The 16497-nt window shown below is 40.4% G+C and overlaps 1 protein-coding gene across 1 annotated transcript in view; it reads left to right on the top strand.

The window, feature by feature from the left end:
- Positions 1-14361: 14361 nt before the first annotated feature.
- Positions 14362-16497, top strand: part of PLPPR4 (phospholipid phosphatase related 4) — a 29892-nt gene continuing 27756 nt past the window's right edge. Inside the window, exon 1 of the mRNA XM_056497871.1 lies at positions 14362-14526. Within this exon, the coding sequence (XP_056353846.1) occupies positions 14449-14526 (78 nt within the window). The 5' untranslated portion in view covers positions 14362-14448. The remainder of the gene's footprint in view (positions 14527-16497) is intronic.

Here is a 16497-nt window from a genome sequence, read left to right as displayed (position 1 = left end):
GATTTTCCCTGGCATAACCTGAGGGATAAAATACATACCAAGGCTTAGGTTTGTCCATATTTAGTTATTTAACTGAAGTACCTCAGCTAAGGGCTTCCAACTACAACTCTTTGACTACAAAAGCCAAAAGTCAACAGAACTCAGGGAGTACATTAAGTCCTCCTAAAGCCTGAATTGATTTCTGGAGATGCCTCTGTCTCACAGAACACACCCACTCATTCCATTGACTATATGGAAAACTTGGGCACTGAATACCTAAACGTGGGCAGAATTAATCTGTGCCCAAATATCTGGCCCAGATATCTGTGGCCTCCCTGAGACATGGAAGAATACAGCACTTAAGGGAGAGAGTAGTGTTGGACAAAGAATGGGAGAAGAGGACATTAGACAGCCAAGAGCTCCTCAGTACCCATCTCACTGGGGAGGTAGCAAAATTATCCCTCTTTTCTTCTGTGAAAGATGTTTAACACAGTTTTACCATGAGTCCTTTTTTCCTTACATAGCTACGTTCATTAAACACAGATCACTGCACTGCTGAGCTGAAAGCATTGAAAAAATATCAACTGACCATCAAACACTCTGTAATGACCAGTTTTCTTTCCAGCATGATTAGGTTTTATATAAATTATAAAATGCAGTTCTTCTCCAGATGACCCTATGTATTTTCATCACAGCACATATCCCTGAGAAATTTGCATTATAGGTGCCAAAATAGTCTTGCCTTTTCAAGTAGGAGAGGGGAAATCCTGATAGAGGAAGATGAAGACAACTTTATATATTTCAAAGTAAATATTCCCTTTGATGCTGCATCTCCAGAGCAACTCTCCCAGTTTTCCCAGATCTCATGTTTGGGGCAAGCACACAGGGAATTCAGAGAAATATGACCTTATATGGTCCTCTGTCTACTTCAAATTTTAAAATTAGTCTGACCTAAAATATACAACAAATAAATGTCTAAAACACATTGTAAGGGAATTAGTATTTTGTCCTTATAAAGTGTTCAGAATGTTCTTCTGTATTATAAACATACTAAGTCAGCTCCTTTACTACATGGAACTCTACAAATTTGTTGAACTGGTAACCTTTTCATTCTGTAATGTATAGTCTGAAGAGACATAAAAACAAAGCACCAGACTATGTTCCTTAATCCTACTGGAAATGAAAGGAGTTGCTCTGAAACACCAGGATGCAATATTTGTTTCTAGTGGGTTTTGTTCACAAGGTGGCTATGTTCCTGCCAGGAAGGTATTTTGAAAGATTCATTAGATGCATTGACTTCAGTCATATGCTATTTTCACTGGCTTAAAATAAAAATGAAGGCAGAATCAGGCTATTTTCTGGTTCAGAATGCAGCTGCTCTCTCCCAATGGCATAACTAATTCATTTAATAATAATCAAAGCATTCTAAACCAAGATAGTTGGTTTAGCAATTTCCATTTAGGAATGTCCATTATTTTTTTAGTTTCCCCTCATAATAAGACTTGATCGAGAGAAAATAGGAGGAAAAAATACATACATTATGCATGTGTAGTCTGATCTGTGATATTTCTCTTCATTCATTTTCTTCTGGCTGTGCCTTCTTGAGTCTTTCCTTCTTTTTGCTCAAAAATACATGTTTTGTAGTAATGATCAAACATTATATGGTACTGAAGTGATGTAACCAATACCAGTGGGGTGGGAAACATCAATATCATTATAGCATAATTTAATGCATTGAAAGCTGAATGCAAATTTCAGAAAGGAACAGTCAAAAGATATCTTTCAAAAATCTCAGGCAATTCTAAACAAAACTGCCCTGTATGTATAGCAAATATATGTGATCTTTATGAATGTAAGACTTAACTTTTTTCTCCCATTTACCCTTTTTTTCAGCCTAGAAAGGGATCATGGACTCATTTCAGTAAGCTGTTTCTGTTTCTTTAGAAAGACAAAGGAGTGCAGTTCCTCATGAAATACTTTAATATAAAGTTTGACTGAAGTATTTACCTTCAATTTGGCTCAGATTTTTTCCTTTTAAGTGCAATACAGTACTAATCTAAAAAGTGATCATATTAAAATACTCAGGCTTTGCATGGTGGATTACCTGCATTGAAATACTGAGTACTTTCTATTAACCATAGTGACAAAATTATTTCCTTTATTTCTTTGCATCTCCTAAGAAAACATGAAGGAACTAAATATACATTTTTGGTTTTTTGCTCTTGCTCAGCAACATCTGTTACTTAGCACCACATTTTGAAGGGACTTTGGCTGTTTTATTACATACTGTTAATGTTCCAGACACCAAACAATTGCCTGAAAATTTGGAGGGCAGAATTACTAACTGAAGATTAGGTAAAGGTTTCCCTTAGGCATTGCAGTGAAATTTCTAGCATCTGAAGTGAGCAATAACCAACATTTCCACACACACCCTGGCTGCACTCGTACAGAACAAGTTACTTAGGCCCAATTCTCATCAACAACTCCCACAAACCAGCAGAAGGAGAACAGCACAGCTCAGGGGGTAGGTTAATATCATTTGAAGGCATTGATGCTATCAAGTATAAGTGAATAACTAATGCCATCTGCAGCATTTAATTGCAGGTGAGGATTCACTGGAGCAAAGAACTCAGCAGGATTCTTCCATCCCAGGTTAGGCACTCGAGACTGGAAGTGAGGGCAAGCAACTGCTTTTGGTTTTCAACAATGTTTACAGAGAAACTCTTGAGGGAAATGATGTTGTCCTGATTTACTGATTACTGTAAAATCCATTCTAGATAAAAATAGCACTTAAAGTAGCATTTCACTCCCAGGACTTTGTGTAGGTTAAGAGGTGGAAAAAGTCAAAGGTGAGGAACAGATATGAATATTTCCTTTTCATTTTTGCATTTAATGCAATATTAACACATGTCCCATTATGTCAGGTGTAATCTGCACCTCTCTGCTCGGTATCTTACTGAAATTCTTCTTTCTTGGGGTGGATTAACTAGTAGCAAATAACTCAGAAAAATGCTCTTTCTTCTTCTTTTTATTAGTAAGTAACCTATTCATTATAGATCTTGTGGTGGCAGGGGTGAGCTTTAAATCAATGCAACTTTCATCTACAGAGCCATGTGGGGATTGTCCTCTCTCCTATCCCCAGAGTCCACACAACTCCTGAAGTGAAAACCCACAGAGGAATACTACACTTCACATGGCAAATTTCTCTTCTTACATGCCAGAGGCATGTTTTTAGGCATAGTTTTATAAATCACATGTGACTATAATTATTTTTATATGACTGCTCAAGAATCAGCTCCCATTTCTCACAAATTCAACATTTTCCAAAATAAAAAAGCTGATCTTACTCAGAACTGATATCCAAGACATTTGACCATTACACTGTAACACTACTAGTTCACCATATTTTCATAACAGGAAATAATTGGAAAAATAGCTGATTCATATAAAAATCTCAGCATTTCTTTGCCAACTCTTACTTCTTGCCTTTTGTATTTTACATTTTAAAAGACTACTTAGAGATTCAGAATATATTGAGGAAGAAAGTACTTGAGAATTTAAATAAAGTAAAAGATGATAAATTATTACAAACATATAATAATCTTATGTGCTACATTTAAAGGGAAAATCTGTGAGAGTATTCATAGAACAGCAGTAACAATAACAACACTTATTTCTTGTTTTGTGAAATTTCTACATGAAAAATTATCCCATTGTATCATTATAAATGTGTGATTGCATTAAAAAAGACACCAGCCATGGAAAATATCCATTGGGTCACAACCTCAGGTTCACTGTTTCCTAGAAGAACTTTATATATTATTTGGAAATTCTTACGGAGGCACAGAAGGAGCTAAGAATTGCTGTGTTGTCATTCAGTGACAATGGGACTGGAACAGATCAGAGAGAGGAGTGGCTGAACCTCTTGTTACCACACCTGATCCTAAAAGTTCTAGTGAGAGTAGAGTCCCATAGCTCCTCTGGGAAGGGGACTCAGTAGATGTTGCTAGAAATTGCACCCAACTGAGTATCTTTAGATTTATAGTAACTCATAATAACAACAGACTTCCTTCAAATGGCCTCACAGTACTGAATTAATTATAGTTTACATAACACTCATACCATCTCCTAATACTGCAAAGGACATTATCTCCATTTTACAAATGCATAAACTTCAGCACAGTTCATGAAAGACAAAAAAAAAAAAGTGTGGAAAAAAGTTAATGACAGAAACAACAACGTTTTATATTCTGTGCCAATGTCACTCTTCTGCTTTTTAGAAGGTGAGTTTATAACCCTATTTTTCTAGGTTTTGAGAATATCACTCCTGGAAAGTCATATAAATGAGTGGGAAACTGAACCTCTTAAGGAACAAACTAAATACACACAAGGAATTTTTAAAATGTACAAATTAAGCAAACTGAACAACAGACAAACTTTCCCTAATCCTCTGTGTAGAGATGTTACTTTGTCAAACAGATGATGAAAATATTTCAAGCAAGAAGTAAGATTACTTCAGAATGCTCATTAAAACAAGTATTTGTTTTGAACAAGGAGAGGTGAAGGTTGATCCCCTGTACCTGTCAATATCTCTCACCACATCTTTGATACACCAGATATCTGTTACATATATTCTAAATGAAAGGTTGGATCAACAGACTGGAAAAGTGTCCTTAGGTGTCAGTTCACAATATTGACAGCAATGCACAGAAAAACATTTTAAATGCATTTTCCAAGCACTTAAAAACAACCAAATTAGATGGTATGAATTTGGTGTAGAACAACATATCTGCATATCTGAGAAATCTAACTAGGCAAGGGATTAGGGAAGCAGGACACTGGTAATCTGTTTGGAATTCTATCTCCATGCATAAACTGCATGTTTCTTCTGCCAAACTTTGCAATAAGAGATAAGGCTTTCCACTGTGTTCCTTATGTTACCCAGCTAAAGTGGTGTTTGAGCTGCCTGCTCTGCAACATGCTACTGACTCCAGCACCTCAAGATTGCTATCCTGGATTCTATTAGCTGGTCACAGATAACAGACACCACCCCACAGACAGCAGTGGAGGTACTAGGATGAGAGAAAGAGAGGTTTCCTGGCTACACCTTCAGTCACTTTCTTGAAAAGCTCCATGCTAAAATGCTGAAGGACAGAGGTAGAAGGGCAGGACAAAACAGGATGGGGCAAGATAGATGGGACTGCCAGCCATACCTTGGACAGCTCCTCAGCATCACTTTTGCCCGTGAGCAGGGGATGGTGCCACTGAACAGCAGTGACCTGGGTACAGGTAATATTTCAAGGGGTATGGTAAGCACAGGGCATGGGTCCAAGTAAAGAGAAGGGTGTTATATTGCTCTTCACTTCCAGGCTCAGTCTCCTGGTTTCTGCTCTCTGTCTCAAATAACTACTGCCCTAAGCAGAAATGCTGGCTAGCAGGACACAGGAGGAAGCATGCTAGGGAAGAACAAAGAATTGGAGCACTATGAAGAGAGGTGCAGGGAGTTTGGAAACAGATGTGCCAAAGGTAAAAAGAGGAAATTAAAATGAAAGACAGGAAGAGCTGGATGACAGAAAAAGATAAGGAAGGAAGGATGGGGAGAGGCAAGAAAAGTAAAAAAACTGTAGAGAAGGGAGCAATCCAGACATTGAAGTAGAAGAAAAGAAAAGATTTATATGGAATTGAGTCATAAAATTGGGCTGGTGAAATGGCAAGGAAAATGGGGAAAATATGTGAAAGAGATATGAACAAGAGATGCACAGTATCTAGAGAGCATAAAATAAACTGTGAACATACAAAAACGTGTGGCAAGAACTGAAATACTGGAATATGTAATCCATATTGTGGGCAGTAATACCTGACTCTGGAACATCACATCAAATCTCCAAACCTCACATCTCTATCTCAAGACAAATCAATACTTATTATTCCAGCCACCAATCCATTAACAGATGGATGGATACACTTTAAATCCTGGGAAAATGTTAATACTTTCCATCCTCTTAACAATGATCACAATCTTGACTTCAGAGCAATTTAAAATGTAGCATTTTAACCTGCTTAATTTAGATGACAATTTTGCTTTTGTGCTATAAATAAACTAGCTGATGATATCCAGGACACATAAACAATTTTCCTCTGGTGCCAAAGATGGTGACAAGGTTCATCTGCATATTCATCAAGTTGCATCACATAAACAAGAAAGTCTTGCTGATTACTTGCCCTACTTCTTCTACTATAGTGAAATTTATAACATTCGGTCTTTTAACAGCAGGTCAGACTACCTGAACTAAATTCCAATGTGAACAAAAGGAATGATTCCCACACTCTTATTTAATTACTATCAATTAAATGTAGAATTTTACATCAAAATGGTAAGCTTTTCTGTTACCAAAGCAGGAAAATGTAGAAAAAATAGTTGAAATAAATTATTGCCATTAGATAGACAGATGAGCCCATTCAAAGTATGGTGAAATCAAGTATTAAGCAGTTATGAAAGTAATACCTCCTTCATTTATTTTCCTTGGGTTTAGACATGTAATTTGTCACTGGTCACACTTCCCTATTTATCACTAGAATTTGCATCCAGAAAGCATTCTACCAGAGCAGGAAGGAAAATAATAGCAATGAAAAGCACATGAAAATCACATTCTTCCAAATAAGTACTTATATTGACATTCTGTTATCAAAGATATTCAAACTCCATACAAATAAATCCTTCAATCAACATAAATGATCTCCTGGGAAAGATGAATAAAACTACACTATTTTATGTTCGAATTAATTTGGAATTAATAACATTTTTGTAAGGTTTTTCTTCTTTGAAAATTCAACATGTTGCTTTTTAATTTGAGTTAGATTAAAGCTATCAATAATTATATTTCAGTGCAATTCAGGGGTGCTGCTGAAAACTGGTCAGAGTGACATCCCTTTGTCCACAATAGGAAAACAGATTTTAATGGATTTCTGGTCTCTAATTATGCTGCAATTTGAAAATCTAGTATGTAAAATGCTGTGGGCCTTTTAAAGTAATATCTCCAAGAAGGAATGCCTTATTTTTCATAGATTTGCAAGTGTTTGGATGAAGTTTTAGCTCAATATAGTTTTTACCAAAGCAAATCACTACGGATTCCCTTAACCTAAAATGATCTCCTGCCTCAGGCAATGAACAGTCCTTGCTCCTCAGTTAATTGACAGCTGTTTGTCTGTCCATAAAAGCCATTTACTCCCATGCATTCAAAATAAGCTTCTCCTCTTTTGTAGATCTCACCATCTAATTCATAAAGCGTCCCCTCAGGGCGGAATTCCCTGGAAATGGCATCTGAATTTTGCTGCATTTGGGCTACACAGCTTCTCCTCTCTATACATCAACAAAATCAACAATAAAAATTAATTCCTCTAAAATTATATGAGTAAAGCTTTAGTCCCTCATTTGGGGGTTTCTTACACTGATATTACTGAAGCCATAAAGATGTCAGATCTCCATTTGGAGGCATTTCTCTAGGCTGAGGGACACACTGCAGAAATATAAGGCCAGCAAAATTCTTCACCAGCCAGTCTACAAAGCAGAGGCCTGCAGGAGTTATGTTTACTATAATATTTGGTGTTCCTGAATGCTACCACAGGCTGGAAGCTTTGTTGGTCAGGCAAGAAAGTCGAAGTACATTTAACTTAGGTAACACTTTGAGTCCTAATTTTCCAAGATTTTATACCATTTCCATTCTAGAATCTGTCAAATTCAGGAGCAGCCACCCAGGGAAAGCCAGGTGCTGAAAGGAAGAACTTGAGGCTGAAAGCACTCATTAAGCCATAAGATATGTCTAGTTCCCTGTTTTTCCCCATTCCTATCGATCCTACTGCTTGTGTTTACTGGAGCAGCTACACAAAACAAGAACTTACTGCCACACCATGCCATGACCACACAGCTCAAGTATACACAATCTATGCTTCTGCTTGCAATGTCGCAAAATCATCTTATATCTTCCACGTATCTTCATTTTTTCCTGCAAGTTACATCTAATAGTTACAATCCTTAAAATTCAGTGAGAACTCATAATGGCTTGAAGGTGTTTAGTATATTCCAGTCAAAAGAGATGAAGAACTGTACCAGGAGAATCACCCACTTACATGATAAATATTGTTACAGTTGGCCTTACAACTCTGTTCAGGCTTTGCACTCTGAACTTTAGCAAGATACTTCCATGTGAACACCTGTTGACTGTTCACGTCTACATTTCCATTCTTAACAGACTTTTCCACATTTAATTCAGAAACGGTTGATTTTAACAGCCTTCTAAGTATGATCACAAAGGGGCTGAAAGCCACCTGTCAGCTCTTCACTCTCACATTACAGAACCAAGGTACAAAATTATTGTATAACCTCTTATATTTTTGCCCAAGTGCTAATTTTATAAAGAACACTGTCTCTGGGAGTATTCAACTATTCTTTATAATCCAGATATTTCTATTCTACTTATTCATAGATCAGGTTTTTATAAACTCATTTAAATGGGTTCTACAGTTAATTGCATGACTGTTGTTTCTTACTGAACCTCTCTCTGCCCAAGCTCATGTACAAAATGGCTGATACCTAATTAGCTGGTGATAACTTGCCCAGATTCAAGCAAAATATTTACGACAGGTCATTGCACAGTAATCCAGATTTGGTTTTTCTTGCTATCTATAGAAAGTTGCTTTAAAGAGCTATTGATATTCCAGAAATGGGCTGGGGTTTTCACATTCTGACGTTTTCACACCTTCATGCCTGTAACTCTTAAGATCTTAAATAGAGATGTGTGCAGGTAATCAAGAATCTACCATTATCAGCATAGAAATATAGACACAGAAAACACAGACTGGGCACAGTCCACAGTAAACACAGACTCACAAGGCAGCTTCACTAAAAAGCCACATAACCACTCTGCCTGTTGCTAAATCTGTCTTAAGGGAAAGCAGTTCATACAAACCACAGTCCAGCATTATGCTGCTGCAGCCACATGGCTTGCAACCTATAACTTGCCTAAGGCTAGAAAGCACAGCCATGTAAGTCTGCAAAATACTATGTAGATGTGTTCATAAATAGAATTTAAAGGCACAGATTCAGAAAAATTATCTTAGCATGACTCATGCAAAATATGCAAAATTCATTTTTCAAACTAAACGCTACAGTGTAAAAGGCAGCAGGAAAGCCAGGAATCATTCAGAGTCATCTGCTACTTTAAAGCTGTGACCTATATCTAGCAGCCAAGGAAAAGACGTTAGAAGACAGAGCTTTACAACAACAGGAGATTATTAGGCATAGCAGAGAAACAATTGCTTGTTCCAATTACAACTTCAAAGCAGAATTTAACTCTCCCATCTGCACTGTGCATCTCCTTTGTATGTTTTGAACTTGTTCCACTATGAATGTCCCAGTGCTGTCACATGCCATCTACCCAAGAGTGCTATGTGCTGCCAACATGGGATCTACAGATGGGTCAAAGAGGAAAATTTTGCCCTAACATGAAAAAGCAAGGAAAATAAAATCCTGCACTTGAAGAAAGCTAATGCAAATGTTGATAATTAAGGGAATGCCCTTGATACCATTCAGCTATCCAATTTTGCTATATCCTGTAATTTTTCCCTTTCATAGCATTTATCAGGTTCATATGTTAGGTACCTTGTTTAAATGCTGGAAAAGATGCTGCCATGTTGTCTGATATGAGCTTTGTCCTAGAAGCCAGCAATTTTATTCCTCCAAATAACAGGCTATACAGAGGTAGTTGCACCAAAGATTAGAAAGCCTGTTCATAAAATATTTATAAAAATTTATCTGTCTTATGACCAGAACAATCTTTTAAATGAATGACTAAAACAAGCAACATCCTCTCAATTGCTCAGGGCAGATTTACCTATAGAATAACATGTGAATTCACAGGAAATTCCCCCAAACAGATTTTCCTGAGGGACTGGGGGTGTGGGGGAGGGGGTGAAGAAGAATATGTATACAAACACACACTGCTGCATTTCTGAATTCTGATATGGCAAGTAAAGCAGAACAAAAAACATCTGTCAATTCCACATAGCAAAGTCCAGCTCCCATATGCCACCCTTTCTCAAGAGAGGATTATTGTTTTAATATGCTGAGTTCACATCATCTATTCTGCTTTCAGTGGGCAAACCAGCCAAACAAACAAAATCTATATAATACGATTTAACCCTGATCCATACACAGAGCCCTAGAAGTGGCCTTTGTGTGGGAAAATTGTGTGATGACCAGAAGAAAGCAGGTTTCCTTAGGATACTAAGCAATGGTAACTACCATTTCTGTAGGCTACTAAGCAATGGTACCTGCAACTACAGCTGCTGCTGCAGCCTCTGGCCAAACTTCTGCTTGCTACAAATGCCCAGAGCCACTCTCTGACCAGGTAATCTGCACAGCCGTAGACTCACGAGCTCCTCTAAATCTTTGCCATATTATTTCATACTGCTTTTGCAAGTGGGTTTATTCACTGAAGAAACACTGGTCCTTGCTTCTGCAGTATGCTTTCTGTTGCCATGGAAGCAATGAAACCACAGCCATTGCCTGTGTCCAGCACTTACCAAAGCCTGGGAGCAAAGGCAGGCTTTGCCGCAGAGGGAAGAGAGCACCTGGACAAAGAGACAATGACCTGCAGTCACATTTAATGCACTGCAACTTTGCCAACACACTAGATTGTATTGGAAAAGAATTTCATATCATGTTTCTAATAACTGTGGCAGCTACTGCCTGCCCGACAAGCACAGAGAAAGGTGCTTTCTTCACCTAAAGAAGTTTCACCAACAATGCTTTAGGGGGCCAAGGTCTTAAGTCAAACTAAAAAAATCAGCTTGCAGTCACCAGTGCCACCCACTGATTGCCAAGTTTTCTTTCTGTTGATGGAATAATAAATCACTCCTAAAAACTCACTCTAGATGAGTCAGAAGAGGCCTATTGTCCACATCTATGAATCTCATCTTTTAGTTCCCCAAATCCTTTAAATGTTTTTGTGATCTTGATTGGTTTAGCTGAAGCAAAGCATAAACAAACAATTTTATGCTTTATGCTAAACGTTCTATGACACTTCTCTGAGTTTGCTTGAAGGCGGGTGGAAAAGCTGTCAGGAATTGTGCAGATCCTGTACATATGACTATCCAACACATAGATACATTCGTAAGTACCACATCACCACACCTTCTTGTAAGACTATCATGACTGAAATGGACAGGAGGTGTTTCTGAATTAGTTACCACCAGCACATTTTCCATTAGGAGATCATATGGATAGACACTCATGGTGAACTGCCCCTGGACAAACACCTACCAAAGCTGCTCTATCACTCCCCTCATCAGCTTGAGAGGGGACAGAAAATATAACAAAAGGCTCATGGGTCAAGACAAGAACAGAGAGAGATCACTCACTAGTTGCTGCCTTGGGAAAAACAGACTAGTCTTGGGAAATTTACTATCAATTTATTAGTAAATTTATTGCCAACCCTATTGGCAGCTAGGAATCCACTGCTGGTGACACAACAGAAATGGCAAAGTGGCATCTTAGCTGTACCTTGGTTACTTATTCCTGAGAATGGTTGTTCTAGCTGAGTCTCAAGTGAGAACCTAAGTGAAAGCCCAGAGAGAAGGGTGGGAAATGCACCCTAGACATGCCCATACTTGCCCATCAATGTCACTTTTAGAGCAGTGTGAGATAGACCTGCCTCAAGCTGGGCTCAGGCACTGATGAGCCTTCTCCTCCTCTGTTGAACTAGAATCCTGTGTAGCTGCAAGAGTCACTGAGCCAGCCATGCCAGAGCATGCTGGCAGGTGATGCAGCTGGCCAGGTCACAGGTTTCCAGGAGTGCCTGGTGCCTCTTTGTGAGGCTAGGGATGATGAACAGTTCCTTTGCAGAGGGTATGCTGTGGGTGAGGAGCTGTGTCACTAGGTGAAGGAGCTATAGGAAGAAGTGGACAGGCTACCCAGTACTTGAGTGAATGAGCAAGAGATAGACTGATTGTTTCCAGAGACACTACAGTCTCAAGACTTTTGGGAGTCTTAAACCTCCAGTGTAGTGGAGAAGCCGGTGGACTCAGAACCCTACAGGGTAATAAGGACTGTTAGCCAAGGGTCTGTTAAAGATGAAGGCTGGGTCACTGTGCACACCAGGAGGAAGGCTCATTTCCTTCTCAGTGTTTGACTGCCCCAGGGCAGTGGTCACAGTCCCAAGCCTGGCAGAGTTCAAGAAGCATTTGGACAATGCTCTCGGGCACATGGTCTGACTCTTGGAAATGGTCCTTTGCAGGGCCAAGTATTGGTCTTGATGATCCTTTTGGGTACCTTCCAACTCAACATGTTCTGTGATTCTGTGGCAAGGTCTGCCACTGACAAAAAGTAACCACTTCACAGCTAACTCATATATAACCCCTTTCATGGCTCTGTAAGAAACACAGAGAATTAGCACAACTCTTCCTGCCCTTACAGAAGTCACACAGCTTGCATGGTATCCTTCACACCAGACATATCTTTATAGTGAGTTTGTAGAATAGAAGCTGGCTACTACTTGTTTCACTGTACCTATCATAAATACACTCTTAACTGACCTTTAGGTAGTCCAATGATAAAATATAATTTATAGGAGGAATTTTTCCAGTTTCTAAAGTTACATCATAATGTGAGTTTTTTCGTTCATTTTACCAGAGAAGCATCTGATCCCCCTGATTCTCCCAAATGAAGCAATTATATGTGAAACAGGCAGAAAAAGTACTCTTGAATAATTGTTGTTAGAATGTGCTGATTATTTTCAAGCCAGATTCATGATTTCACAATCAAGGCCGATACAGGAAATGCAATTTAAGTGGTGTCTCTCATTACCCACTCTCTCCAATAACAGTTACATATTTGGCAGGTACAAAATCTTACAACAGCACCTCAACTGTTGCTGTTTTTCTTGGGATAATTCACCAGCAAAGTTAACAAAAAGAGACTTCTTTTATTTAAAGGCTAGACTTTTACTGATGGGTATGAACCACTACTGGAAATCCCCACACCACTCAGAATAATTTCCTGGAATTTAGTGCTGACAGACAGGCACAAACCTCCTCTGCCCACAGCTCCTCAGCTCCCAGTAACCCCCTTGGCTACCTCCACTAACTGGAGGCCCCTGACCGGCCTTTAACAAGGCTACCAACAATTGCCCTGACTCCTGAGCCAGCAGCAAATCTGTAAATCTTTCCTAGCAGGGTTAAGAGAAGAATATGTGTTGGTATGGCAACATGTGTTACAGCTCTGAAAAGTCTTTTTCAATGATTTGGAGTCAGACTACAGATTTACCTTCCACATCTGCCTGCAGGCATGAAGTACATTTTTGATTTTACCCTCTCATGAAGCTTGTCTACTCAGTGCAGAGCATGGATTCGCATATCCACTCTAGATAAATGAAAGGAGAACAGCTAGAGAAGAAAAGGGGCTGATGAGCATCTTCACCTCCATTGCCATAGCAGCCAAAATACTAACAACCATCTGAACAAGAACAGCAGGTAATTTCCCATTTTCCCCTGAAAGGAGAAAGTCTGGAAATAAACAATGACTGCTTGAGTCACACTTCTCTCCTTGCACATTAAAGCTGAACATCACAATGCAAGAATAACCTTACAGGGACAAGTCAACTTTTGCAGACCCTATTAATGTGCTACAGAGAATGAAAATGCTATCTTTTACACAGAATTCCTGCAGGCCTTATCCAGGTTACCTCTCACTGACATCAACAGGAGCTTGCCTGAGAAAAGGCTGCAAACTTTGATCCATAAATAGGATTTTAGCACATTTCACCATGGAAACAATTGCTCAGGTTAATTCTGTTCTCTTCAAGACTGTAGCAGGAACTGCACCAGATACTTCCCAGATCAGAGAAATCACATGCCTCAGTATTGCACATGGGGTTGAAGAGCTCAGTTTGGTTCAGTCCTAGTCACACTACTCCCCCTGACTGGCACTAAGACTGAGGTGAGCTGTCATTAGCATCTTGATTTCAAAAAGAGTACACCTGCAATAAGAGAACACTGGTTGCACAGGAATGCTGTTTCCTGGAACCTTCTACTACCCTGTTTCAGAAAAAATATTTCCCAGAAATAAGATAAACGCAGCAGACTCCACAAGGAGCATCCCGAACAGCCCGATGCCCGCCGGGATCCCGTTCAGGTCTCTCAAACCTGTACGGGTGCGCACAAATCTGCCGCAGCCAAAGCATCCCCGAGTGTGGGCGCCCCGCCCGGGGCTCCCCTATCCCCCGGTCCCCAGCCCGGCTCGAAGGGGTTAAGCCGGGACCCCCGCCCGCCCCGAGCAGCTCCTGACGTCAGCCCCGCGCACGGCGCAGCGCTCGGCGCGGCGGCGGCGGGCGGAGGAGACCCGCGGCGGGCGGGCGGCTGCGAGCGGCCGGGGCTGCGCTTGGCCGCGGGGCCGCCGCCCGCAGCCCCGCCAGCATGTCCGCCAAGGAGCGGCAAAAGGGCAAAGTGACCAAGGACAGCGTCACCCTCCTGCCCTGCTTCTACTTCGTGGAGGTGAGTGGCCGCTGCGCCGAGCGGGCTGGCCGGGGGCTGGCGGCGGGCGCGGGGAGCGGCGCGGAGCCGATCCGGGGGAACGCGGTGCGCCCGGGGGAGAGGGCTCGCCTCGGTGCGCTGTCCGCACCGTCTGGTGCAAAACCCTGACGTGATGCTTTGCATCGCCAAAATCAGCATCGGAGCTCCCTATAAGGAGCAGGAGTACATTAATCTCATCTTCCGAGCCTTCTGAAGCAGGATTTTTTTCTAAGAATATGAAAGGGTTGCTTAAATAAATCAGGCTATGTGCACAAGAACCTCTCGGGAGGAAGACATGTTTCAAGAAGGGCTGGCTTCTAGGCAAATGCCGTTTGCATTGCTTTGATAGACTAAAAAATCACATTCATAAGGGAACACTTAGAAAAATAGAAATGTTCTCAAATAGGTAATCGCTGATATATTTTTGCTGAACCCTGGAGTATGTGCTTCCTCTATCAGAGCTAAAAATGTCTGTTTTGAAAACAGAATAAGGTTCTCGGCACATCATCTAGGGCAAAACCTGCTATGGCTGCTCAGCTGGTAGCAGGTGGAGTTGCAGAGACACTGGCTGCTTGGTGTGTCACTTGGAGGCACTTAGCCTCCGTGGAAAGTACAGTCACTTGGGTACTTCTGGAAGATCACGACTAGACACAGTTTAAGCTTAAAGAAACCGTTGTGATGTGGATTTGTTTAATGGCACAGCAAAAAGAAGAAGGTAAAAATGTTTTATGGGTTAAGTGTTTCATGTGACCCTACTCACAGGGAAGAGAGCCTGAGGCACTTTGAGGTGCCTAACTTGGATAGGAAACAGATTGTGAAAATAATGTAAATAACTTAATGGTAAAATACAGTGTAAGTTAACTATATCTGGCACTCAAAAGCATAATATATATATAATATTTATAATATATATATATATATATAAAATTACAAAAATATAAACATAGGGTGAAATATAAAAAAAATACCTTTTCTGACAGATGCAACTGAAGTGCTTCCGAGGTTCTCTAGAAGGTAGAAGGGGGTTGGGCTCAGAAGGAATTTTAGGTAACAGCAGGGTGTTTCTGTTCTATAAGCAACTGGATATGGTCAGCACCTAACACTAAGCTGCACCAACTGGAAAGCTTAGCAGAGACTGTAAGCATCATTATATGGAAGCATCAAGCTCATACTATCAATGTGATTAGGCCTGCTCAAGAAAAGCCCTTTGATGGAAGACACTGTGCCATATATCTTATATTAGCTTTGCATAGGAGGGAAAGGTCAAGCTTGGAGAAGCCCCTAAGTAAAGGTAAAGGGCTTCTTCACTCTCCATGTTCTCTTTGCTACTTTGGGAATGCAGACAGGAAGGGAGGTTGCTGTACCTCAGCCTGAGCAGGACACGAATGCTGGAAATGATGTAGAGGTCCTGCAAGACACAACAGAACTTGTGCTGTTAGGTGGGCTGTGCTTTGGCCTGCAGCAAGATGGGATGAAATGCAGAGCAACAGCACAAAGTGTGTGCCTGCTGTTCTTAAGAGTTGCCTTATGTAATACTGATTGCATACATATCCTTTCCCTAGAAGCTCCCTGCAGCTGTACAAGGAATAAGGTAAAGGATTCTGTGAGCAGTGAAGAACCTACACTGAGCTCTGTTTACAGCTCCCACATAATCCAGGCGAGTTCTCCACTCAGGTCTGGACTGTTTGCTCCCTCAGCAAATCATTTCAAGCTTCATTTTAAAACACCCAGTTGGTCTGAGGGAGTCAAGTCCTCAATTAACAGAGAGGTGTCCTAATTTTTAAGACTTCTATGTTATTCAGTCACAGGAGCAGTCAAGAGCCTATGTGAGCCCTTCCCCACCAGGAGTAATTTCTCATTATTGAGCAGCAGACTTACAGCCGCTCTTGAACTGAAAAGTAAAAGCAACATCAAGAGAAAAAACTGGCTGCAATACACCTTAACCTAAACGTT

The sequence above is a fragment of the Oenanthe melanoleuca genome, chromosome 8, assembly GCF_029582105.1.
Source record: "Oenanthe melanoleuca isolate GR-GAL-2019-014 chromosome 8, OMel1.0, whole genome shotgun sequence".
Classification (NCBI taxonomy): Eukaryota; Metazoa; Chordata; class Aves; order Passeriformes; family Muscicapidae; genus Oenanthe; species Oenanthe melanoleuca.
Note: the sequence above shows the minus strand (reverse complement) of the source record. Positions and strands in the feature narration are given on the sequence as shown.